The following is a 27,256-nucleotide window of genomic DNA, read 5'->3' as shown; positions in this document are numbered from 1 at the left end:
TGTTGCCTGTGATAGCCTCCAAAACCCTGTCTCTTGGTAGTGCAAATGTGGTATTTGTCTTCTGAATTAAATATATAAATAAAGAAATGTTTTCTTTCATATATGAATTTGTATATATTCATACCCTCACAACCAGTATTATGAGAACAATTGTTTAATTCTACCTATATGTTTCTAGATGGTTTTTCATAATATTTTTATTTTAACATAAAGTTGAACTCATCATGCTCCTTATTCAGTGACTTTTGGCTTCATCTAGTGTATCTTAGGGACCATTTCATTATAATACATGGAGTCCTGACTCAAACTTTTCAGTAGCTACAAAGTGTTCCAAATAAGTGTTGAGGAACCACACTTATTTAATGAGAGTATGTGCATGCCAGCTTCCCTAGATCTTATCAAATGAAATCATTTTTTTAAATGTTGACTAATTTGATGAAGAAAATGTAACATGTCATTATTTTGATTTATATTTCACTGGCTTATTATGAATATTGAGCACATTTCCATATGATTATTCCTCACCTGTATTTATTTGTTTGAGCCTTGTCTACTCACAGCATTTGAATAATGGTATTTTTCTTTTGACTTGCCTGCCTTTTTTGGTTTTTATATACTATTTAAAATTATGGATAAAATCCACTAGATTCTGCAAAATTACAAATCTTGCCCAGAGTGTGACCCTTCTTTCTTTACAAAACTTGTAAGATTATGAGATTTTTGTATTTTTCTTTACCTTTTTCTTTATGATACTATGCTTTGCCTCTCTCCTTAGAAGGTCCTTTTATACAGCAATATTTAAATTATTTTCTTATATTCTCATTTATTACAATTTTATGATTAACAACACTTTTAGTCCTTTAATCCATTGTGAATATTTTATTATAATTGATAAAAAGAAATCTAATTTCATTTTTTTCAAAACTATAATCAATTTTCCAAGAACTTTTAGCAAAGTATCTATTATTTCTGGATTGTTTTGGTATGCCTCATTTTTTATGTACTAATTCCTATATATGGGCCAATTTTAGGACTATTTACTCTGTTTTTCTTCTTTTTTAAAATCTTACCTGCCATCTATATTAATTATTATAGTTCAATAAAGTTTTTAACTGTCTTTTAACAAACACTGTAAGTACATTCCAAATGTAGTTTTGGTCATTCATTCTGTAAATATTAAAAAAGTATTATTTATGAAAAACCAAAATACAGTAATTATCAGATATAGCTCCTGCCTCACCAGCTCCATCTGGAGATATGGATAAGGGGTATAGATATGTATCTTACTTAGCTCACCTTTTTTTGTAACTTTCTCTATGTTGCAATGCCCAGATAACAGCTTCTGAAGGGCATTCATGGATTGATGTTTGAGTCTGTCTTTCTAGTCCAAAGAGACAAAAGCAGTGGTGAAACACAGGCAGTACTGATTGAAAATAACTCTCACATCAATATGTATCTGAAGTTCCTGGGAAAGTGTAAAAGCAAAGTTTATATTAGGGTTTAGGAGGGAAGAACACAAGCAAAATTTTTTGTTGTCAACCTGATAATTTGAAGCAAGCTTAAAAATGTTAGAACTAATGCTAAAGAAAAGCAAATGCATGATTGGGTATGGAATGTATGCCATGGTTAGTGAAACATGTAATTCAACTCTGAGTACACAGAAAAGAGAGTAGAGTAATACAGAAATCATGTATTTTCTTTTCTACTTTGTTGGGACTGAGAAGGATAAATACTCTAAAGGAAAAGTGTTTTGTTTTGAATATAAAATTATGTGTGTTAAGTACTAAAGTGTTAAAAAAAAGATTCTAGAATAAAAAGAGTAATACATTCTCAGTTGAAGAAAAACTAAAAACTAATCATGTGTAGAAGGACTAAAGGAAGTTTTCTAGACAGAAAGGAAATGAACAAAGAAAAGAACTGAATGTGTGTGTGTATCTGTATTTCCTCAAGTGTAAACTGAAACTTATAAGGGGTTTTTATATAATAAGATTTTTACCTTTAGTCTACCATATACATTATGTACATTTTCTCATTTTTTTGTTAATGTTTAATTAGTATATAGTGGATCTAGACATTCAAAGGCTTTCTTTTTTTGTATCCAAGTGTACTGATATTTTCTCCAAAGGTTGTACAATTTGTGGTATGTTTAATAGGGACCTACTTGAGTTCTTCTAGTATTTGTCTCATCTTTTTATTCTCAATTAAGAGATTGGTCCATCAGTATGATTTTCAGCATAAGATTTGAGTTGGGATCTCCCACCAAATGCTCTTCTATTTCCCAAATGTAATTGTAGGGAATATTTATCTCCTTTGATTGAAAACACATCTTTAAAATAAGGGACATATCATAAATGGTAATATTTGTCACACACAGTTTCACTTTATCATTGCATATTATTCTCCATTAATATATATAGTTCTACTTTATTCTTATTAATATTCCATTGTATGGAGGCTTCATATTTATTTAACCAGTACCCTCTTGATGAAGATTTAAGATATTTTAATGTTATTGCCCTTAAAAATTGTGTGTTTTAGATGTAGAATTTTGAGTTTTTTCATACTTTATTTCATGGTAGGAAATAATCATTTGTCCTTTGAAAATTATCTTCATGCTAATTTGTATTTTTGTGGGTGTATTTCCTTTTGGCTTCATAGCCTGTTTCTTTCCCACAATATTTGTGTGTTTATTAGGAATCTCCTACAGAGTTTTCCTATGTATTTTCTCTATCTATTCCATTACTTGTCATGGTGCATAAATCTTGAATCTCCAATATAAGGGCAGACTTCCATCACTGCTCACACAAGAGTGAGACTTTCTGAATCAGAAGAGTAAAACAGGTGGGGAAAGGGGCTACCCTTTCTTTCCCAGCCCCTCTTGACCACCAACACTACACCCACATCCTATGCAGTGTTACAGAGTCCTTAGTAATGTTGAATCACAAAAACCTCAGTCTTTTGGACTTGTTCATGCTTGACCCCTCATTTTGCCAAGTTAGAGTACAATATACTACCATGATTTTTAATATACACTTTAGATTTCTTTTGCAGCATTCTTTTCTTTACCTGAGGAAATAGGAGTGGTATTAATTGTTAGCTTTTTTAAAGGGTTTGGAACTTTGCATTACCTTTAAAAAATTTTCACTTGTTTCATGAATTTGGCACCATGTCTAGTTTTAGCCCTGATGTACTTTTCTTTCCTATATTGATACATTTGCACCTTTTCAGGCAGTTTCTAAGACAATGGTTTTGTTTTCCTGTTTTTCAGTGGCCTTGTTTCCTGGAAGTACTACCAGACACATTTTCAATAAAGAAATAAAAGTTAATATTTACTGAAACAATCCCAATTTTTATATTTCATAATCTTGTTTGACTTGTTGAAATAACAGTGAAAGAGTGCATTTTCTTTACAACAAAACATTCTATGTCTGATTAAATTAGGAATCAAACAAAATATTCTCCCTATTAACTACTGTAGACCCATATTCAATCATGTAAGTTTTGAGAAAGAAAACAGTAAATAAAAATTGTATTGGAAGTAAACATTAGGGATGTTAAGTCTTCATCATATGCATTATTATATGTACACTTCCACAGCCAAGGGATCCCTTTTAGAGAAAAATCAAAGACTTGGTGGTAAAACGAGCCATACTTTGGAATTCATGGCATTTAGTGTCTATGTGATTTTATTCTGTTGTCCTCTTGCTATAAGACCTTGGTGAAGTCACTCTAACACCCTTTGGCTTGTCCTCATCCTTGTGAGTAAAATAAAATTGTTGGACTAGATTCTTGTTACCAATGTTTGCTCCATGAACTAGAAGTTTCAGGATCACCTGGGGGTTTGTTAGAAATGGAGAAACACAGGCCTCATCCCAATGAGTTTGAATCTAAAATTTAACAAGCTATCCCCAGAGTATCCACATTCAATTTAAGTTTTAGAAACAGTGCATTATATTGGTAGGTTTTATTCAGAGCTAGACAAAGTTCAAGAAATTCTATGAAATTTAATAGGTCTTTGCAGGGCGGGGTCTAAGGCAGGTCTAATAGGTCTAAGGAAGGGCTCTAATGGGAACCATGTTCTGTTTCCACTCTTCAAATGGACAGTTCCATGTTTCCTTGTTTAACATGTTTCATTTCTCTAAGATCTTATTTGAAGAAAGTATTAAAACAGCAGTTAAAAATAAAACATATGATTCAATGAGACAAATGCTATGATAAAAATGATTTCAGATAGTAACTTTCTATACTTCAGGGAAGTTCAGAGATCTCAGGACAAAGTTTTGGATCTAAACTCTGTATGTATATATGTATGTATGTATATGTGTGTGTATATATATATATATATATATATATATATATATATATATACACTTTAGGATACAATACAACTGTCAGAGAGCTAACTTGCACATTTATTAGTCTAAACAGTCCACAATGAATACATCATTGCTCTGTTATTCTACAGTCTTGTACATTTCCTGACTTGGTGTTTTGAATACAATTTGAGTGAATGTTGGGGTCCAGATCAACTGTCTAGATTGCCCTGGTCTGCAACATTACTCCCAACTTCCCCCTCTTTCTCTAAACATACCAGCCTTTTGTTTCTGTCATTTTCTAAATTAAATTTTAGTGAATTCTTCTTGGGAAGCACTTTATTATATTAAATAGAGTATAGAAAAGTAACATAGATAATGATGAGTAAAGGGAAAGACATCTTCCTTAATTTTTGAATGAGGAAACATCAAGAACTTTAAATGATAATTTGATTTTTTCTAAAAAGAAATTGCTTTTTTATTTCCCATTAAGCCTTCTAATTAATTTAGTAAAATATTCTTGTAAACCCTAGAGACAGAACTTTTGGCAGTCTAAAAACTCTTTCTTCCCATTGGAAATATAATTCAATTAGTTTATGTAATGCTTTCTAATAACTCATTCTAAATTTACCTCACCTTAGGGCTAAGAGGGAAACATGTTTCCACACCATTCCCTGTGGTATCCTACATCCATAAAAATAACTGCAGTACCTGCCCCAAGTCTAAGTGCCTTTGGTTATCCTTAAGGAGTTCACATTTTCAGCAAAAGTAGAACAAATATCAGAATGGTATCCATTTATAAAAAAAAAAATACATACATTTAACTCTATCACAGGCAAATGTAAAAGATCACCATCCGGGTTGCAAGCATAACTTGAGCTTTATACTCAAGTGCACAGCCAATTTCTTATTGAAAATGACACTAATTAAACTCTCTGGTAGTTTTGACAAACCTTTAATTTTCCATTTGATGCATGATATGAATGCAAGGGCTCCCACATTAGCCTTGTCAGTTTGAGTTTTTATTGTTACGTTAACACTTCTTAAAAGTCACTAAATGTTTAAAAGCATTAGTGTCAACTAATGATAGTTCTAGAAAATATTACTTTCCAGGGTAAAATGTTAAAAAAAAAAACTATCTTATGTTTGTATAGGTAATTACCTTTGAAGATGTACTAACTTGAGAACACACAGTGCAAATGAATCATATTTGTATATATTCACTAACAAATTTTGTGTGGACAACATATACAGAATACATTTTTAAAGTTTTACTAATGATGTCATAAAGTTCTATAAATTATTTCTCAGAATTATAGGTGCAAATCTTTTCAGAGTTATCATTACATTGATAATAGGTGTCATACCATGTTCAAGGAAACATGTTCTGTGCTTTCCAGAACACCAGCAAGCATATAATATCTAATAATGAACTTAAGAAGTATATAGTATGATTTAGTAGACATTAAATATACTGGAAAACTCATTTTCTATACTAAGCAAGTTCCAAATGACTGAAATAGAGGCTGACAAGTCCTTTGACCTTCAGAGTGTAAAGGAAAGAAGATACTATTTACTGAACAGTTATTATGTCTCAGGAACAGGGCTAATTGCTTTATAGTCATTATTTTATTTAGTTATCATAGGAACTTTTATGAGGTAAGTGAGATTATTGCCATTTTATGCATAAACGAACCTACAATAAATTGAATACCTTTGTTGATTGAGTAAAAGTAGGAGAAGTATACAAATATGCTAAAGATTGAAAAGGAAGAGACAGATATCATCCAGGTTCCTCTGACTACATGACACCCCTCTGCTTCTGGGATGATAGGCATTAGAAATACTGGACATAAATTTGGATACATGCATAGGAATACTGGCTAATTAAAAGGTTATGATTTCATGCACATTAAGACTTCTGGATCAAGATGGCAATATATGAGGCTCTGCATTTTGCTCCTGCCACAGATGCACAGCTATACACAGAAAAATTCTTCCTCAGAGAAATCCAGAAACTAGCTGGATAACTACTACACATTGGTAACTGAGAAAATATGCACATTGAAATGGATAAGAAAGACTGAGACACACCCTCACCATAAACCCCAGACCTGCCATAACAACATACAAAAGGAGGGGACCCTTAACACTCCCAGCTTTTCCCTGAGGAGTGATTGGTTTGGACACTACAATTGGTATTCCAAAATTTTAAGTGTAAAAATATAGAACTTTTATATGCATTCAAAGTTAATTTGTTAACATCTTAAAAGAGACAAAATATTTTAAAAGTGTGTTTCTATACACTAGCTACAAAGTATTAGAAAGATAAATTAAGAAAACAATTCAATTCACAATAGAATCAAAAAGAATAATATACTTAGGAATGAATTTAACCAAGTTGGTGAAAGATCTGTACACCGAAAAGTGTAAAATGTTGATGCAAGAAATTGAAGACACACACAAAAATGGAAAGATATTCCCTGTTTATGGATTGGAAGAATTGGTATTGCTAAAATGTTCATACTACCCAAAGCAATCTACAGATTCTATTCAACACTTATCAAAATTCCCAAGGCATTTTTCAGAGAAATAGATCAAATAATCCTAATATCCGTATGGAACTACAAAAGACCCCAAATAGCCAAAACAATCTTGAGAAGAGAGAACAAAGCTGGAAGCATCACACTTCCTGATTTCAAACTATATTACAAAGGTATAGTAATCAAAACATTATGGTATTGGCATAAAAACTGGCACATAGACCAAACAGAATAGAAAGCCAACAAATAAATCCACACAAATATATTCAATTAATTTTTGTCAAAGAAGCCAAGAATATACAATGCAGAAAGGATAGTCTCTTGAATAAATGAGGTTGGAAAAACTGGATAGCCACAGGCAAAATAATGATGCTGGATCCCTATTTTACACCATCACAACAATCAGCTCAAAATGGATTAAAGACTTGAACATAAGACTTAAAACTGTAAAACTCCTGGAAGACATATTGGGTAAGCTCCTTGACGTTGGTCTTGACAATCATTTTTTTTTTTTAAATTTGACACAAAGGCAACAAAAACAAAAATAAATAAATGGGATGACATCAAACTAAAATGCTTCTGCACAGCAAAGGAAACCATCAGCGAAATGAAAAGGCAACCTATAGAATGGGAGAATATGTTTGTAAACTACATATTGGATAAAGGATTAATATCCAAAATATATAAGAAACTCATATAATGCAATAGCAAAAAAACAAACAAAAAATAACACAATTAAATATGGGCAAAAGAATTGATAGGTATTTCTCCAAAGAAGCTGTACAAATGGCTAACAGTTATATTAAAATGTGCTCAATATCACTAATCATCACAGAAATGCAAGTCAAAACTACAATGAGCTATTGCCTCACACCTGTTAGTATGTCTATTATCAAAAAGAGAAGGTAACAAATGAATCAAGGATGTAGAGTAAAGGGAACCCTTGTGTGCTGCTGGTGGGAATGTAAACCAATACAGCCACTTTGGAAAACAGTATAGAGGTTTTTCAAGAACTTCAAATAGAACTACCATGTGGTCCAGCAATCGAATTCTGGGTAAATATTCAAGGGAAATAAAACTATTATTTGAAGAGATATCTACATTCCCATGTTTGTTGCAGCATTAGGCACAATAGCCAAGGTATGAAAACAATGTTAAGTGTCCATGAATAGATGATTGGATAAAGAAAATATGGTGTCCATATATACAAAGGAATAATATTCAGCCTTAAAAAAGAAGTAAATCCTGTCATTTGTGACAACACTGATGAAACTGGAGGACATTAGACTAAGTGAAAAAAGCCACACTGAAAGACAGATGTACATGATATCACTTATATGTGGATTCTAAAAAAATTTCAATTAAAAAAAAAGTAAAGCTCATAGAAACAGAGAGTAGAATGGTGGTTGCCAGAGCCCTGGAGGGTTAGGGTTTGGGGGGAGGGGAGTTGGAAAAATAGGGAAAGGCTGAAAAATGGTACAAATTTTCAGTTGCAAGTTGAATAAGTTCTAGGAATCTAATATATAACATGGTGAATATAATTGATAATTATGTACTATATAATTAAAATTTGTAAAAGAAACACTTGTGTTTCACTAACTCCACCCCCAACAAAGAAGTTAATATGTGAGGTGATGGATATGTTAATTAACTCCATAGTGTTAATTAACTCCATAACTTTGAATCTTCACAAAATGTTTATGTATATCAAATCATCACACTGTACACTTTAAATATATTACAGAGTTTTTTGATCAATTATACCTCAATAAAGCTGAAAAAATATATACCTGTTAATACTGATGAAAAAAGATTATAAATGGAATAAAAACTCAGATATTATAGATGATTTTTTTAGAGGAACATAAATCAATAGTGAATTGTCTGTTCTAATTATGTGATCAAACCCAAGATTCCTTTGAAAGTTACTGAGACATTATTAATCATTACCCAAAGTCAGCAGAGTTAAACTGGGGCTATGCCAGGCAAATGGGGATGTATGGTGGATACTAAGGGTCAGTGAACTCCTGGTATTATGCACATAACACATAATTTAATAAAGTCTAATAAAGTTTTTTTTTTCTGAAAAATCCACAATGAAACATTTGACAAGTATTTCTGGTGATAAACATCTATTACTAGAAATAAATATTTCAGTTTTTAGAGGAAGGGAATACCAGATAAGCTTGCATATCGGTTTCTTAAAAATATTTAAATAAAAATATAATTTTTGTAAGATTTCTAGTCTTAACACTAATAATCAAATTTGATTCTCTATTTCATAATTTAGGACTGCACATCCATCCCTTGTATGAATGAAGGCTTCTGCAAGAAGGCAGCCCATGGCTTTACTTGCATTTGCCCAAATGGTACATATTGTGAAGTAAATATTAGCAGTTGTACTGAGCCTGAACTGAATGTGGTCCTCTGCCTTAATGGAGGGATATGTGTTGATGGACCTGGACACGCTTTTTATTGCAGGTCAGTATTTATTTATCCACAAACAACTACATATGTATTTATGAAAGCTTGTAAACATCCCTCTAATAATGCACTCTGAAATGCAGAAACTAAGTTTTAAGTAAGATTTTGTCTTTAGAAATATAATCCCAAATTTGAAATCAATTCTAAAAAAAAGCATTGCTTATATATTTTACCAAATACCATGTATTCATATCAACCTCAAGTCAAGCTCCCAAATTTAATCAACCCTCATTTTGTAACTTTTATATCTCCTCTCTTTCCCAGAATTGGGTTCTTATTCCCTTTCTTAAATATTATACCATGTGAATGATTTACAAATAGTTCATATTTATAGAATGTTTCTTAAGCAGAGATTCATTTACCTTCTAAGATCTTAACAATGATAAAATTTTTTATTTAAGATATATAAAAACAAATTAATCTGTCACTGTATTTTTAAACCAATTATTAAGGTATCTTTTTAAAATTCCTAGGAGATGAATTTTCATTATCTTTGTTATTTATGATTATGTAATATATATAATTGGTTGGTCATTTGAGAATTTAGTCATTATCTTTTCAATTTGTAAAATATTAATTGAACCCAGGTATGTAAAAAAAAAAACTCACTGTCAGTCTGATTTGCGAGAAGTTGAGGTTAAGTTAAAAACTGTAAGTAACTGTGTCTGTGTCAAAATATCTTACATTACTGAAACTTTGACCATGTGTATTTTGCAACATAATTATTCAATAGTAATGTTTATTATTATTTCTATATTTTATCAGTTATTTCTCTTTAAATTATTAATATAAGTTGCCTTATATTCAATACTGCCACTACTATATTTTTTTTTTGTTCAATATCTACGCTGTGTTCTTGGCCTTTTATTTATTTTAAACCATGCTGTATAATTTTATTTGGACTGTATTTCTAACAAGGAACACATAGATGTTAGTTTCATATAAACCTAAGATTATTTTCTTTCTTTTAGCATATGCACACAATATTTATTACTATGACACAGGTTTTCTTTGTTGCATATTGCCTGATGTGCCATTTTCATTACTAATGTGTGTGTGCACGTGTGTGTGTGTGTGTTACCTCGTATTTTGTATTTTTGAGCTTGGATTTTGCTTACTTTACTCTGGCGGTATATAAAGTATAGAAAGTAAACCTATTTCTAATATCAACACTAATTTCAAATAATGAAATTATACAAATGATCACTTGGCCACAACAAACTCCCTCCAGGTTATAACCTAATCAGCACCTGGATTAGGTCAGCAACAGTACATTGACAATTTATCCTCAATAAATATAATATTACAAATCAAGATTCCATTCATGGGGTCTTCCCTGGTCGCGCAGTGGTTGAGAGTCCACCTGCTGATGCAGGGGACACGGGTTCGTGCCCCAGTGCGGGAAGATCCCACATGCCATGGAGCAGCTGGACCCATGAGCCATGGCTGCTGAGCCTGTGCATCCGCAACCTGTGCTCCACAACAGGAGAGGCCACAACAGTGAGAGGCCCGCATACAGCAAAAAAAAAAAAAAAAAAAAAAAGAAAGAAAGAAAGAAAAAAGATTCCATTCATGAAAACTTTTATCTTAAATTGAAAAATTAGAAATAAATGAACCTAAAGCTTAAAATATATGTTTTTACAACATGAGTAGTATTTGTTAAATCAAGCTCTATAATAGCTACTCTATCATTGTTCCTTTGGGGGATATTATTCGTGGCTAGTTAGGCTGACTTGCTTAAAGTGTGAAGTTGACAGAATTTGGAATGAAGACACTTGCCTCTTCTCCTGGGCATCTCCCAGGGGCAAGTGTCAGCATTCATTATTGCTACACTGTTATTCAAATTCATTTAAATGAGTCATCTGTTTTCAAAATTTTCACTGCTGATGCAAGCTGCGTGTAATCCCCTGAAAGTCTGTGAATGGTAGCTGCCTGAGGAGGTGTAGATTCTAGGGGACATGCACAGTGACTGGGTGGAGCCATCAGAGGTGGTTCCAGGTTAGCACAGTCCTCAGACAGTCTCTTTACAAAACAAAACTCATACACTATGGGAAGGAGAGTTTTGCAAGTTAAGTCATCAGATTTGTATGTGGGTTAAGAGTTAGCTTTTGATATAGTTATTTAAACCATAATAAAATAATGATGTTTTTTAAATTTAATAATATATAAAATTTATTGTTTTTATCCCTATTGTGCATTCTTCAAATTGAATTTAAATAATCTTACTCTTAAAAATCTGATCAACTATTTTTTTTCTTGTCTTCTTTATGCTCATTTTCCTTCAATGTTTATATAAATCATAGTTAATGTCTTGGTTCTCATTGCTGGCTTATTTGTTAATCAGCTCACAAAACTTTGTTTGATTTTAATTGGGAAAATAGTTATCCAAACCTATAAAATTTCACCTTAAGAATATTTATCATGAAGTCTTTTTTGTCATAAACTACCTTATTAAATTATTTCAGCCCTCAAAGATCTGTAGAATATTCTATACGATTGGTTCCCTAGTGATTTTAGGAGAATACATTTTCTTCCAATTAAAATCTCATGTTTGTAATCACATCTGAAAAAAAGATAGAGTGTATTACCATTTCAAATTTCCTGGAGAATCTGAAAATGTCGACCTAAAATAGCTTGTGATTTTGGCTTCACATATGAATTAGAACTTGGTGAAGTTCACACTTCTTAGATCTTATGTTGGCTGAGGATTATGCATTTGATGCTTTATTTTGCTTTCATCTCTGTCACTGAAGAAAATAGAGCAGAGAATGGCCTACTTTCAAGAACATTATATTTTATGAATGTAATTGATTCATTTCCTTCTTGGAAGCTGACTTGGTTTTTAACTTCTTTAATTTAAAGAGATGTGTGAAATATTTATCCCAATGACTGGCAAGTTGAGAAATTACAATTTAATCCCTTTCCCTTTTATCTTTGATGTTTAAGCATTTAATTGGAATATGCCATGTTATATATTTTTCATTTATTTCTTCATGTCTGAAAAGTTTTCTTGTATTATTCCTCTATTATCCTTTTGTGCATTAATACTGGTTCACTAATTCTTCTTCAGGTACTAATATTTGATACATATTGCAAATCACAAATTTAAAACTGTTTTCATGCATTTCACTTTTTTCTTTTTTTGTATCCTTTTTAAAAAAATATGTTCAATTCTAATATTTACTTCTCAACCTCTTATCTGACTTTCTGAATTTTTTTCTTATGAGAATATTATTTATGTTCTTCTACTTTTCAGTGCATGTGAACTCTTAAATAGTTATTTTATTCCATTATAAATGTAAAGCCCACTTAACAAACCATATTATTATGTTCTGTTTATAAAGTAATCTATTTCAAGTGTTCAATTTTTCAGTCATCATTACAGAATTTTTTAAGTTGATTCAGAGTCTCAGTTACTAACATTTGTATGCCTGCTTTATTGTTGTTATCCAGATATCTCGTAAGACCACTTTCATATCCCAACTATAGTGGCCAGATTCTTCTTCCTTGAATCACTCCTGTGTCTACCAGACAGTTGTAAGTGAGAGGCCAGACCAGTTAAGGCCTGGAGAGGAAGTGCTGAGCAGAGGTGCACCTGAGGGAGGCTATTCCACTACATGTGCCATGGTTGCTTAGACCGAGGGTGAACTTGCTGAGCACGAAGTGTCCATTTAAACATCTCCACATTACTATTCCGATTTTAATTATTGGGCTTCTCCAGGTCCAAGGTGTGTTAGATTTCTAGTGTGTTCATCACTGATTTTTCTCATTTGATTATTTTAGATTATTTTGTAACTGCAACAATGATGTATAATGTGTAGCTAGTATTAATTAATCTTCCTGAAGTAGTATAGTAGTTAAATTCTGAAAGGCATAGACAGTCTTTCAATAGAAAATAAAAGAATGAAAAAAGAAAAATGATTATTTAAACCTAAAGACAGTAAAATGAATAAGCCAGTGATATATAGCTAGTTTCCTCATTACTGTGAACAAATAATATAGGTGATAGCACTTTGAATACTGACATAAGTAAGTTAACCATTTCAAGCAAAATAAGTTAGCATTAGTTTTAGATAAACTATTACTGGGCTGTTAGGTTCGTAGTAATATTAAATGTTCAAGTAAATTCTATATCCATACTTCTGAGATCATTTCTGGAGAAATAAAAGGGGATTTCAAACAACAAAACTTATTTTTACTAATATATGTGTTAAGCAGTTCAGACTCTTCAGTGAGTAAATTTATATTGCCCAATGAAGAGATATCAAACTAACAACATGAATGTTTAAAATACAGAGAAAGATGTGATTGACAACTGATGAAATTTTTCAAAATTTTTGCAATTCACACACTATATTTGTTATCTAAAATAAATGAAAATATATTTTTGTTCAGAAAATACAATATCTTAAGATTGCATTTCTAGTCTTAAATGCAAATGGATGTTTCTTATTTACTCATTGAATTTTAGGGCTGAAGAAGATTATAGAGATAGATGAAGACACAAAGCCCTGAGAAGGTTTATACTCTGTCAACTGTCTAGAGTCACAATTACTGGGAAAGTACATACTAGAATCCAATGCACTACTCTTTTATTTTTATTAAAGTACTTTTTAATTTAAAATACAAAATATAAAAGATACAGTAAAAATATATATGGTAAAAAAAGAGGAAGCATACATAGTCAGATATCATTACTATTCTCTAGATGCAGTTAGATGTGTGTTTTGTAATTTACATCCTGGTGCAAAGTTTAAAGACATTAATGACTTTGTTCAGTTTAATAATAGCTACTTTCAGAAGTCCATAAGTATTATTAACCATGTGTAACAGTTTAATAGCATTTTAATGTGTTCAAGTTTTATTAAAACATAAAAAACTATGTTGAAATTACACTAAAATACAGATTAGAATCACAGAGCAGAGAACTATAGAAAGAAGTAAAGACAATATACATAACTATTTTCTTTGGCACCATGTAGATTGTAAAGAATATAGCAAATAATTTATAGCAAAACACTTAGATAGAAAAGTACTTGGTTTTGTTTTTAATATGTGAAATCCTATTGCAAGCATTTATTCCCTTGGAGTTCTCTGCCTCTGGCTTTGCAGAGCCCCCTCCATCCTACATGACTTCCCACCCTGTAGCTGCAAATGTCCCTTTACTCTGATGCTTTCTTCCAAATCCAACTCTCCTTGGTCATATCCTCCATATTCTTGAAGTATTTCACATTCTTTCCCTTCTCATTCACCTAAGTATCATTACACTTTCTTCCATGAAATTATCATGATGGAGCAGTATTAATTCATATCAATACTGACTGTATTATGTTAAAAGGTTGGTAAACAATGTTTAATTCCTCACATTAGTATCTTTCCTTTTACAAAAAAATCAATAAAATCAGTAAAAACTAGTGAATTTTTAATTATAGGACCTCAGCAACCATAATGTACTGCTAAGTGAAACATCTGAGATAAGTAAGACTTCCTGAATCCACTCATATTATCCATGAGGAAGGATATATGATACTTCTCTATATACTTGGATAGAAAAATCAGGGATGAAAGCTCAGAGATTGTAGGTAACTTGTGAAGGTTACAGGGTAAGGGTATTTATTCAACAATAACCCTTTTTCAACAATCATCAATCACATTTGCTGCTAGTTAATTGGATTTATAACATGGAATGAAATATCTGTATTTTAACAGCCACAGTTAGATGATTTTCCAGTACATAGATATTACATTTTCAAAAATATTAGCTGAACCATGTAATACTTTAAATTTAAACTGTTTTTAATTATCTCACTCCAAAAAAAATAAACCTTTGATCAAGAATCAAAAAATAGGGCTTCCCTGGTGGCACAGTGGTTGAGATTCCACCTGCTGATGCAGGGGACACGGGTTCGTGCCCCGGTCCAGGAAGATCCCACATGCCATGGAGTGGCTGGGCCCGTGAGCCATGGCCACTGAGCCTGCATGTCCGGAGCCTGTGCTCCACAATGGGAGAGGCCACAACAGTGAGAGGCCCGCGTACCACAAAAAAAAAAAAAAAAAAAAGAATCAAAAAATAAATTAATAATAAGAAAATCCATTTATGAGAACAATAAATTACCTTATTTTGCCTTATCAAATATTGCAAGGGATAGGATAATAAGTAGGACTAACTTTCCTTAGGAAGCCTACTGTAAGGACATTATATTTGATATTTTAGCACATGGCTTCAGAATGTGAAGAGACTCAGTTTTTAAAATTTGATGGTTTTGATTGTTATACATGAAATGCTTTAATACAATATAATTTTACATTAAATATATATTTTATTCATCAAATTAGTAGATGTTTTGCTATATTAAAATGTAGGATATATTTCCTTAACATTTATTTTCAATTTTATTTCACAAAATACAATTGACTCCTTTTGATGACCCTGTGAACAATCACAACACATAATAACCACTAAATATTTTTCTCTGCCTGTGCTTATAGATAATCACTGGAATTTCTAATTTCCTTGCGGTATTTGTTATATTATACAGTACACAATTTTTCTACAAATGAAGTGAACTGCTAAGTCTTTAACACTTGATTACAGATTTTTCAAACATTATTAATAAATCACCCTAAAATATAAATTTACTAAATATACATCATAATAAAAAAGTAGAATTACATTAAAATTTATATAACTTTGTAATTGAATTTAAACATAATACATTGCATTTTTTTCTCTGTTTAGTGTTGTTATGATATATATTTTTCTTTGTCATTCCACAGGTAAATAAGTAAAACTCTATTATTAAACATTGAGCATTTGTATTGTAGTTTACCTTTCAAAGTTTCTGGCAATAATACATGACCAAATCATTACTTTTTAAAATATAAACCTAGATTATTTTAAACACAAAGCAATGTCAAACACACCAAATGTGATGGTAAAAAACCAAAGAAGACTGAAGTTTTTGTGTTAGAAAAGTTAAATTAGTGACAGAGAAAACATGTTTATTCCATATGAGAGTTATGATTCTATAAAGTGCACATAGAGTTTGCTCTATTTCATCAAGATTTAAATATGTGAATTTTTATTCCAGTTGGAGACACAATTAACATCACTTTAGTTTATTAACATATATATAAAATAAGATCACTCTCATTTAATCTAATAAATACTAAATCTGGTAAGTATTAAAGAATATTAATAGTCTATTCTCATAAAATTATGAACTTTGGTGGCTGCTATATTTTGCAGGCAAATATTCAGTTAATTAAAAAAACAATATTAGAACTGGGGAAAACATGAATTTTATGGTAAACCTAATTATTATATAATTTAATTCAACAAGTATTTCTTGGAAAACCACTTGTACAAAACAATATCATTGAAGTTGGAATCTCAAAGTTTAAAAATCATAGCCTAATTTATATTTCCTTAAAGAAATTCCCATAAATTATAAAGACTGTTGCAGAAGTTAGTATGTACGTGATAAGTTTTTGTAGGATAATTGTGCCATTTCAAACTTGAAAATTAGTTTTAATCTCAAATCATAGATGTGTAAATTCTTTGTGCATCTTGAAATATCTTTAAGAATATGCATCAGAATAGATAAGTACAGAGATATAACCAAATCTCTTTCCTTAACATGAAGTAGAAATAGTCTTAAATTGGTTAATGTATATAAAGTGTATATATATATATACACTTTATATATATATATATATATATATATATATATATATATATATATATATATATATATATATATATATAGTCACTTGACATGACTATGAAGTTCAAAAGAGCTGAAGAGGAGCATATATGTATCAGAACATAGTAATGTGAAATTCAGTATTTCTTGGAACCAGAAGAAAAGAGGAAGGGAAAATTAGACAATTTAACTGTATTAGAGAGATTTGTGACACTAATAACTCTGCATTTATGATGGTCAGTTGGACCTTATGCCCAGAAAGTTAATGAATTTTATGATTTTCTGCAGGAGGTAATATGAGAAAAATAGTAGAAAACAAAACAAAACCAGAAAAAAAAATAAAGAAAAAGGAAAATAAGGTTCACCATTTAAATTGTAGTTAATAAAAGGGAATTGTTGAGCTTCCCTGGTGGTGCAGTGGTTGAGAGTCCACCTGCCAATGCAGGGGATGTTGGTTCATGCCCTGGTCCGGGAGGATCCCACATGCCGCAGAGTGGCTGGGCCTGTGATCCATGGCCGCTGAGTCTGTGCGTCTGGAGCCTGTGCTCCACAACCGGAGAGGCCACAGCAGTGAGAGGCCTGCGTACCAAAAAAAAAAAAAAAAAAAAAAAAGGATTTGTTATATAACACTCTTCTTATTTATTTATTTGTTTGTTTATTTATTTATCTATTTATTTATGGAGTATAGTTGATTTACCGTGTTATGTTAGTTTTTGGTGTACAGCAGAATGAATCTGTTATACGAATACATATATTCACTCTTTTTTAGATCCTTTTCCCATATAGGCCATTACAGAGTATTGAGTAGAATGTCCTGTGCTATACAATAGGTCCTTTTTATTTACTTATTACATATATAGTAGTTTGTATATGTCAATCCCAGTCTCCCATTTATCCTTCCCCCCTTCCCAATGGTAACCGTAAGATTGTTTCCTACATCTGTAACTCTATTTCTGTTTTGTAAATAAGTTCATTTGTATCTTTTTTTTTTAGATTCCACATATAAGCGATAACACAGAATATTTGTCCTTCTCTGTCTGACTTACTTCACTCAGTATGACAATCTCTAGGTCCATCCTGGTTGCTACAAATGGCATTATTTTATTTTATATTTTATAGATGAGTAATACTCCATTGTACATGTGCCACATCTTCTTTATTCATTCCATGCCAATGGACATTTAGGCTGCTTCCATGTCTTGGCTATTGCAAATAGTGCTGCAATAAACATTGGGATGCATGTATCTTTTCTAATTATGGCTTTCTCCAAATATATGTCCAGGAGTAGAATTGCTGGGTCACATGGTAACTGTATTATTACTTTTATAAGGAACCTCTGTAACTGTTCCATAGTGTCTGTACCAATTTACATTCCCACCAACAGAGTAGGAGAGTTACCTTTTCTCCATACCCTCTCCAGGATTTAAAGTTTGTAAGTTTTTTGATGATGGCATTCTGACAGTTGTGAGGTGATATCTTATAGTTTTGATTTGCATTTCTCTAATAATTAGTGAAGAACATATTTTCATGTGCTTTTTGGCCATCTGTATGTCTTCTTTGGAGAAACATCTATTTAGGTCTTCCACCCATTTTTTGATTGGGTGGTTTGTTTGTTTGTTTGTTTTGTTATTGAGCTGCATGAGCTGTTTATATATTTTGAAAATTAATCCTTTGTTGTTTCCTTTGGTTGCAAATATTTTCTCCCATTCTGTGGGTTGTCTTTTTTGTTTATGGTGTCCTTTGCTGTGCAAAAGCTTTTGAGTTTAATTAGGTCCTATTTGTTTATTTATTTTATTTTTTTTATTTTCACTACTCTAGGAGGTGGGTCAAAAAAGATCTTACTCTGATTAGTGGCAGAGAGTGTTCTGCCTATGTTTTATTCTAAGAGTTTTATAGTACCCAGCCTTACTTTAGGTCTTTAATCCACTTTGAGTTTACTTTTGTGTACAGTGTTAGGGAGTATTTTAGTATCATTCTTTTATGTGTAGCTGTCCAGTTTTCCCAGCACCACTTAATGAAGAGAGTGTCTTTTCTCCATTGTATATTCTTGCCTACTTTGTCAAAGATTAGTTGACCATAGGTACATGAGTATTTCTCTGGACTGTTTATCTTGTTCCATTGATCTATGTTTCTGTTTTTGTGCCAGTACCATACTGTTTTGATGACTGTAGCTTTGTAGTGTAGTCTGAAGTCAGGCAGGCTGATTACCACAGCTCCATTTTTCTTTCTCAAGATTGCTTTGGCTATTCAGGGTCTTTTGTGTTTCCATACAAATTGTAAATTTTTGTTCTAATTCTGTGAAAAATGCCATTGGTAATTTGATAGGAATTGCATTGATTCTGTAGATTGCTTTGGGTAGTATAGTCATTTTGATAATGTTGATTCTTCCAACTCAAGAACATGATATAGCTCTCCATCTGTTTGTGTCATCTTTGATTTCTTTCATCAATATCTTATAGTTTTCTGAGTACAGGTCTTTGTCTCCATAGGTAGGTTTATTCCTAGGTATTTTTTTTTCTTTTTGATGTGATCATAAATTGGTTTGTTTCCTTAATTTCTCTTTCTGATCTTTTTCTCTGAATGTATAGAAATGCAAGTGATTTTTCTGTATTAATTTTGTATCCTGCAGGTTTACCAAATTCACTGATAAGCTCTAGTAGTTTTCTGGTAGCATCTTTAGGATTTTCCATGTATAGTATCATGTCATCTGCAAACAGTGACAGTTTTACTTCTTTTTTCCAATTTAGATTCCTTTATTTCTTTTTCTTCTCTAATTGTTGTGGCTAGGACTTCCAAAACTAAGTTGAATAAAAGTGGTGAGTGTGGACATCCTTGTCTTATTCTGACCTTAGAGGAAATGTTTTCAGTTTTTCACTGTTGAGAATGGCATTTGCTGTGAGTTTGTCATATATAGCCTTTATCACGTTGAGGTAGGTTTCCTCTATGCCCACCTTCTGGAGAGTTTTTAATAATAAATGGGTATTGAATTTTGTCAAAAGCTTTTGTTGCATCTACTAAGATAATCATAAGGTTTTTATTCTTCAGTTTGTTAATGTGGTGTATCTCATTGATTAATTTGTGTATATTAAATAATTCTTTCATCGCTTGGATAAATCCCACTTGATCATAGTGTATGATCCCTCTAATATTTTGTTTGATAATCTTTGCTAGAATTTGTTAAGAATTTTTGAATCTATGTTCATCAGTGATACTGGCCTGTAACTTTCATTTTCTGTGATATCTTTACCTGGTTTGGGTATCAGGGTGATGGTGGCCTCATAGAATGAGCTTGGGAGTGTTTCCTCTTCTGAAATTTTTGGAAGAGTTTCAGGAGGATAGGTGTTACCTCTTCTTTAAATGTTTAATGGAATTTGCCTGTGAAGCCATCTGGTTCTGGACTTTGTTTAATGGAAGTTTTTAAATCACAATTTCAACTTCAGTACTTGAGATTGGTTTGTTCACATTTTCTATTTCTTATTGGTTCAGTCTTAGAAGGTTTATCTTTCTAAGAATTTGTCCATTTTTTCTAGTTTGTCCATTTAATTGGCATATAGTTGCTTGTAGTAGTCTCTTACCACCTTTGAAGTTCTGTGGTGTCAGTTGCAACTTCTCCTTTTTCATTTCTAATTTTATTGATTTGGGTCCTGTCTCTTTTGTTCTTGATGAGACTGGCTAAAGTTTTATCAATTTTGTTTATCTTCTCAAAGAAGAATCTTTTAGTTTCATTGATCTTTGTTATTGTTTTCTTCTTCTCTATTTCATTTATTTCTGCTCTCATATTTATGGTTTCTTTCCTTCTATTAACTTTGGGTTTTATTTGTTTTTCTCTCTCTAGTTGCTTTAGATGTAAAGTTAGGTTGTTTGAGATTTTTCTTGTTTCCTGAGGTAAGATTGTATTACTATAAGCATCCCTCCTAGAACTGGTTTTGCTTCAACCCAAAGGTTTTGGTTCATTGTGTTTTCATTTTCATTTGTTTCAAGATTTTTTTTTAATTTCCTCTTTGATTTCTTCAGTGATCTATTGGTTGTTTAGTAACATATTGTTTATCCTCAACGTGTTTGTGTTTTATACAGTTTTTTTTTTCTGTAATTAATTTCTAGTGTCATAACATCATGGTCCGAAAAGATGCTTGGTATGATTTCAATTTTCTTAAATTTACTGAGGCTTCATTTTTGACACAAGATGTCATCTACCCTAGAGAATGTTCCATGTGCACTTGAGAAGAAAGTATATTCTTCTGTTTTTGAATGGAATATCCTATAAATATCACTGAAGTCTATCTGGTCTAATGTGTCATTTAAGGCTAGTGTTTCCTTATTTATTTTCTGTTTGGATGATCTGTCTTTTGGTGTAATTGTGGTGTTGAAATCCCTCACTATTATTGTGTTGGTGTTGATCTCCCCTTTTATGGCTGTTAGCATTCGCCTTATGTATTGAGGGACACCTATGTTGTGGGTATATATATTTACAACTGTTATATCTTCTTCTTCAATTGATCCCTTGATCATTACATACTGTCCTTCCTTGTCTCTTCTAACAGTCTTTATTTAAAAGTTTATTTTGTCTGATATGAATTTCCATTTGCATGTAATACCTGTATCCATCCCCTCACTCTCAGTCTCTATGTGTCCCTAGGTCTGAAGTGGATCTCTTGTAGATAGCATATACAGATCTTGTTTTTATATCCATTCAGCCAGTCTGTGTCTTTTGACTGGAGTATTTAATCCATTTTCATTTAAGGTAATTATTGATATGTATGCTCCTATTACCATTTTCTTAGTTGTTTTGGGTTTGTTCTTGTAGAACTTTTTTCTTACCTTCCTCTTTTTTTCTCTTCTCTTGTAACTTGATAACTATCTTTGGTGTTCTGTTTGGGTCACTTCTTTTTTATGTGTGTATCTATTATAGTTTTTTGGTTTGCTGTTGCCATGAGGTTTTGACATAGCAATCTGTATGTGTACACTTTGTTTTAAGTTGCTGGTCTCTTTCCCACCTAGAGAGGTTTCTTTACCATTTATTATAAAGCTGGTTTGGTGGTGCTGAATTCTCTTAGCTTTTGCTTGTCTGTAAAGCTTCTGATTTCTCTGTCGAATCTGAATGAGAGCCTTTCTTGGTCCAGTATTCTGGGGTGTAGTTTTTCCATTTAATCACTTGAAATATATTGTGTCACTCCCTTCTGGCCTGCAGAGTTTCTGCTGAAAAATCAGCTGACAACCTTATGGGTATTCCCTTGTATATTATTTGTTGCTTTTCTCTTGGTGCTTCTAATATATTTTCTTTGTATTTATTTTTTGTTAGTTTGACTAATATGTGTCTCAACATGTTTCTCCTAGGTTTCATCCTGTATGGGATGATCTGAGCTTCCTTGACTTGAGTGAGTGTTTCCTTTCTCATGTTAAGGAAGTTTCTGGCTATAATATATTCAAATATGTTCTCAGGCCCTTTCTCTTTCTCTTCTCTTTCTGGGACCCTCATAATGCAAATGTTGGTGCATTTAATGTTGTCCCAGAATTCTCTGAGACTGTCCTCATTTCTTTTCATCCCTTTTTCTTTATTCTGTTCTGAGACAGTGGTTTACACTACTCTGTCTTCCAGCTCAGCTATGCATTCCTCTGCCTCATTTATTCTGCTATTGATTCCTTCTAATATATTTTTCATTTCAGTTACTGTATTGTTCATCTTTCTCTGTCTCTCTTTGCTTTTTTTTTTTTGTTGTTGTTGTTCTTTAAATCTTCTAGCTCCTGGATGATCATTTCTTGTATCTTCTCAATCCATGCTTCTATTCTTTTTCCAAGATTTTGGATCATCTTTACTATAATTATTCTGAATTCTTTTTCAGGTAGATTACCTATCTCCTTGTCATTTATTTGATCTTGTGGGTTTTTGTCTTGTTCCTTCATTTGTAACATATTTCTCTGTCATGTCATCTCATTTCATTTAATGTTCTGTGTTTGTGGTCTCCTTTCTTCAGGCTCCAAGATCATAGTTCCTCTTGCTTCTGGTCTCTGCCTCCTGGTGTGTGAGGTTGGTCCAGGGGCTTGTGTAGGTTTCCTGGTGGGAGGGACTGGTGCCTGCACTCTGGTGGGTGGAGCTGGGTCTTTTCCCTCTGATGGGCAGGGCCATGTCAAGTGCTGTTCTGAGGTAATTATGAGCTCAGTATGACTTTAAGTAGCCTGTCTGCTCTTGGATGTAGCTGTGTTCCTGTCTTGCTTGTTGTTTAGCATGAGGGATTCAAGCACTGGAGTCTGTAGGCTGTTGGGTGCATTCAGGTATTGGTGCCGAATTAGGGACCTCTTGGAGAGCTCATGCCAATCAATATTATCTGGGGCCTCAGCCACCCATGTCCTTTCCTCCACAGTGAAAGGGAACTGCGGGGGAACTTCCATAGCCCCAGTTCCCATGGAAGTATTGCTTTGTGCTGAGTCCCAATGAATGTGATGTCTTGTGTGCACCCCCCAAGAGTGGAGTCTCTGTTTCCCCCAATCCTGTGGAACTCCTGCACTCAGGTTCTGCTGGCCTTCAAAGCAAATGCTCTGGTGTTTTTTCTTCTTGTTGTCTGACCCTCAGACTGTCTTGGAGAGCTCTTTTTATGTGGTAATGTCCCTATGTGGACCCTGTGTGTTAATGTTTTTTGATACAAGGCCTGTTTTAGAGAGGCCTGCCACTTCTTTCCTTAATGTATATTGGCCATTATCCTCTTTATTGGAGATATGACTGATGTTGTGGTGACCATAGCCTGCATTGGATATTGAGTGGAGCCTCCTCTTTGCTCTGTGGTTGTCACTGCCCTGTCAGGGGCAGTGTCTGCTCCCTAGCTGTTGGAGTAGAGGCCCCCAGATCTGTTTCTGATCCTCAGTGTGAAGTAGGCAGGATAGGAGCACTCCCACTGTGAGAGAAGCCATTGAGTTGTCCTCCTCTGGAGCTGTTCACCTGTGAGTGTGCTCTGTTGTGTCACTTTTCACCTGTTGTGCTGGCCCACAAATTACACTGATGTTGGCACTGCTCTCAGCTTCACCTTAACTGTGGGCATGCCAGCAATTGGCCCTGGTGTCTCTCACATGTTGTTTTCACCAGACCACCAGCACAGATCCATCAAAATGAGGTCTCAGGGCTACAGTAATCGTGTCCCTGAACACTCTGTGGGAGATATAGAGGCAGCTCAGATTCTGACCTGTTTCAGTTCCCACCTGTGTGTGTCACCCAAGTCCACAACTGCTACAGCTAGACCTATCTCAGCTGTGGGAACACTCATCCATTCAGACGTTCTATAGGCACTGAATTTAAGCCAGCAGTAGGGCTGTGAATCCAAAGAGATATTTCAGTTCTTCTGCCTTAGTGGCACAGCAACTGGGGCTCAGCTGTGGTTTCAACCCCACCTCTGAATGTGTTCCTCCCACCATTATCTGCTCCTGAGGCTGTCCCAGAGCACCTGTCCCCACCTAGGCAGGTGGGGGTGGAGGTAGTGCCTGCCAGGCTGGTAAAGCCACAGGAGGCATTGACAGGAGCAGTCTATGAGCCTGCTGGGGCTGGAGCAGCCAGAGGAGGCTTTGGCAGGGAGAGAACGGTAAGCCTGCTCAGGTGGGCGCCCCTCCTAGTGCCCACAGAGGCAAGGGCTGGCACATGGAGAAGGGGGCTGTAATGGTGACCCTGCCTATTGCATGCCACTGAACAATGGCACCCTGATTCTATGGTGGCCCAGTCTCCTTCCACACACTTTTCCACTTGTGGAGCTCCATACTGCTATCCCTTCAGGCTGCCTCTTGACAACCAACAGCTGTTCCCTCCTTGGGGCTGCTCTCCAAATCCCACATTCCAGCACCCAGCCCCCTCCACACCAGGAGACACATGACTCAGGCTGTGGTGTGTAGAGCTGTGTCATGGACCATCTGCATGGGTCTTACTCTGTCCTGCTTGCCACTGACCAGTTGCTGCTTTCCCTTCCAATCCCTGTCTGTCCCAGCTGATCTTCCCACTAGGGAGGGGGCTATCCTGAGTGTGGGAGCCTCTTCTCTTCTTTAGGTCTCCCCCAGGGTTGCAGGTCTCAGCCCATTTCCTCTTTTATCTTTTCCTTTCTTTCGTCCCACCCAGTTAATGGGGAGTTTTCTTGTCCTTTTAGGTGTGCAAGGTCCTCTGCTAGTGTTCAGCTGGTGCTCTCTGAGAACTGTTCCATTTATAGATATATTCCTGATGTGCTAGTGGGGAGAGGCGAACTCCATGTCCTCCTATTCTGCCCTTGACTCCTCTATCACTCTTCTTTTAATTTACTTAATAAATAAAGCATGAAATTAAGTAAATGTTGATGATCACTTCTACTAGCTTTGAGTATAGTCTGAAGTCTTTGAGTGTGATACCTCCAGCTTTGCTCTTTTTTTCTGAAGATTGCTTTGGCAATGTGTGTTTCCATATGAATTTTAGGATTATTTGTTCTAGTTCTGTGAGAAACAGCATAGGTATTTTGATATGGATTGCATTAAATTTGTAGATTGCTTTGGGTAGAATGGTCATTTTAACAATATTAATCCCTCCAATCCAAGAGCATGAGATATCTTTCCATTTATTTTGTGTCATCTTCAATTTCTTTCATCAATGAAGAAAACAGTATTTTTTGAAGTTTTTGAATTGCAAGAGAGGCAGCTTCATTTTGTTGTTGTTGTTATGTTTTTTGTTTGTTTGTTTGTTTTAAAGGGATGCCCTTGTGTGGGAGCAACCCTATACAATCTGTGTGTGCCCGGCTGTTTTTTTTTTTGAGAGAGTGGAATCCGAAGTGAGCACAAGTCATGCCTTCCTCCAGGCTGTGCTGTCAGCTATCACCTAGTTAGGTGGTGGGGCTGGAGATGGAGGGGCTAGAGGCAGAGACAGAGGTGAGCCAAGGCTTCTCCTCTGCTCAGTGGCCTTCAATGCCCTGTCAGGGATGGAGTCGGGCCCCACGGTGCTAGAGCAAACCCCAGAGATTCAAGTCTGAGCTAGCTCAGTGCCCTTTAACTGCAGGCTCTTCCTCTCATCACAGCCAGCAACCTCAGCTGCGAAGGGAGCAGTGTTGGAGCAACAGGAGCTGGTGTGGGGATTCAGCAAGGGTTGGGGCACAGGCTGTGGCCGTCTGGCCACCGTGAGATATCCACTCTGCATCTGAATCTCCACCTGTGTAATTGCCAGTAACGTTGCCTCTGCCCTGATCAGATGCTGCTTAATATTTGAGCCACCACAGCATCTCAAGGGCAAGACTTTATCCTCAGTCATGGCTGCCCTAACTCTGGTGTGAAGCCGTGAATGGAGGAAAACAGTGCTGGGGTGTTGAAGCTTGGCTCAGGCTGGGTGCACAAGATGGTCACTAGAAATGAGTCAGCTAGCCCTTGTTTTCAATCTGTCCTGTGCACCCTACTTCAGGAGCAAGCAAGTGTTCATGCTCCTCACGAGGGGAGTCCAGGCTTCCCACAGTCCTCTTGTTAGTCTCAGTGGTTCTTGAACAAGACAAGGGGGCTTGTCTTCCCTGTGTCAGACCCCGGGGCTGTGGCACCAAATCACTCGCTCACCAAGGAGGGTCTCTACCCACGTAATCTCCTTTTTCCTCTGAGCCTGCTCCTAGGGTCATAGATCCGAACCTGGTTACTTATCTTCCCTTCCTACCTGATTTGTGTGTACCTTTTTGCAGCCATGGTTTTACAGGAGTCCTTCTCCCAGTTTCCAGTTAGTTTTCAATGAGAATTATTTCACATGTAGAAATATTTTTGATGTGTTTGTGGGAGGAGGTGAGTTCAGCATCGTCTTACACCACCATCTTGATTTAAGTGGAATTAATGCTTACAAAGTTAATCTTTAGTAATACTGAACAAGTTATTCCAAGTAGAATAATTTTTCTAGGAGAAGAATTTAAAATATTTTAATTGATAAATATCAAATGGCTATGCAAAACCTGCCCATTATTTAATGACTTGGATAAATAACAACAAAGGTATTGAAATAAATGATATATATCTGAATAATTCAGCCAAAATACTTTGGTGAATCAGTCTAGTCTCAGGATCTTTTCACAGCTGACTAGATGCGTACATACAGACAATCTGTCTACATGTAGAAAACTGGCACATAACTGATTCTTACCAGGGAGCTCACTGTGGTAGTGTTAAAAAGTAATTTAATTCCATGTTTCAATCTTGAAATAATAGTTAAGATCACTCAGTATGAAAATGATAAAATGTGAATGATGTTGTA

At 34.3% G+C, this 27,256-nt stretch overlaps 1 protein-coding gene across 1 annotated transcript in view; it reads left to right on the top strand.

Annotated features, from left to right (window-relative positions):
• The window catches only part of LOC309810902 (uncharacterized protein), a gene marked incomplete at its 5' end in the record, with an annotated part of 182,106 nt that overhangs the window by 17,063 nt on the left and 137,787 nt on the right, over window positions 1–27,256 (top strand). Inside the window, one exon of the mRNA XM_082633219.1 lies at window positions 9,147–9,337. Within this exon, the coding sequence (XP_082489345.1) occupies window positions 9,147–9,337 (191 nt within the window). The remainder of the gene's footprint in view (window positions 1–9,146; window positions 9,338–27,256) is intronic.

Source organism: Mesoplodon mirus (genome assembly GCF_964341445.2).
Source record: "Mesoplodon mirus genome assembly, chromosome: 10".
Lineage (NCBI taxonomy): Eukaryota > Metazoa > Chordata > Mammalia > Artiodactyla > Ziphiidae > Mesoplodon > Mesoplodon mirus.
The sequence above is the reverse complement of the archived record's forward strand: the minus strand, read 5'-3'. Positions and strand labels throughout refer to the sequence as shown.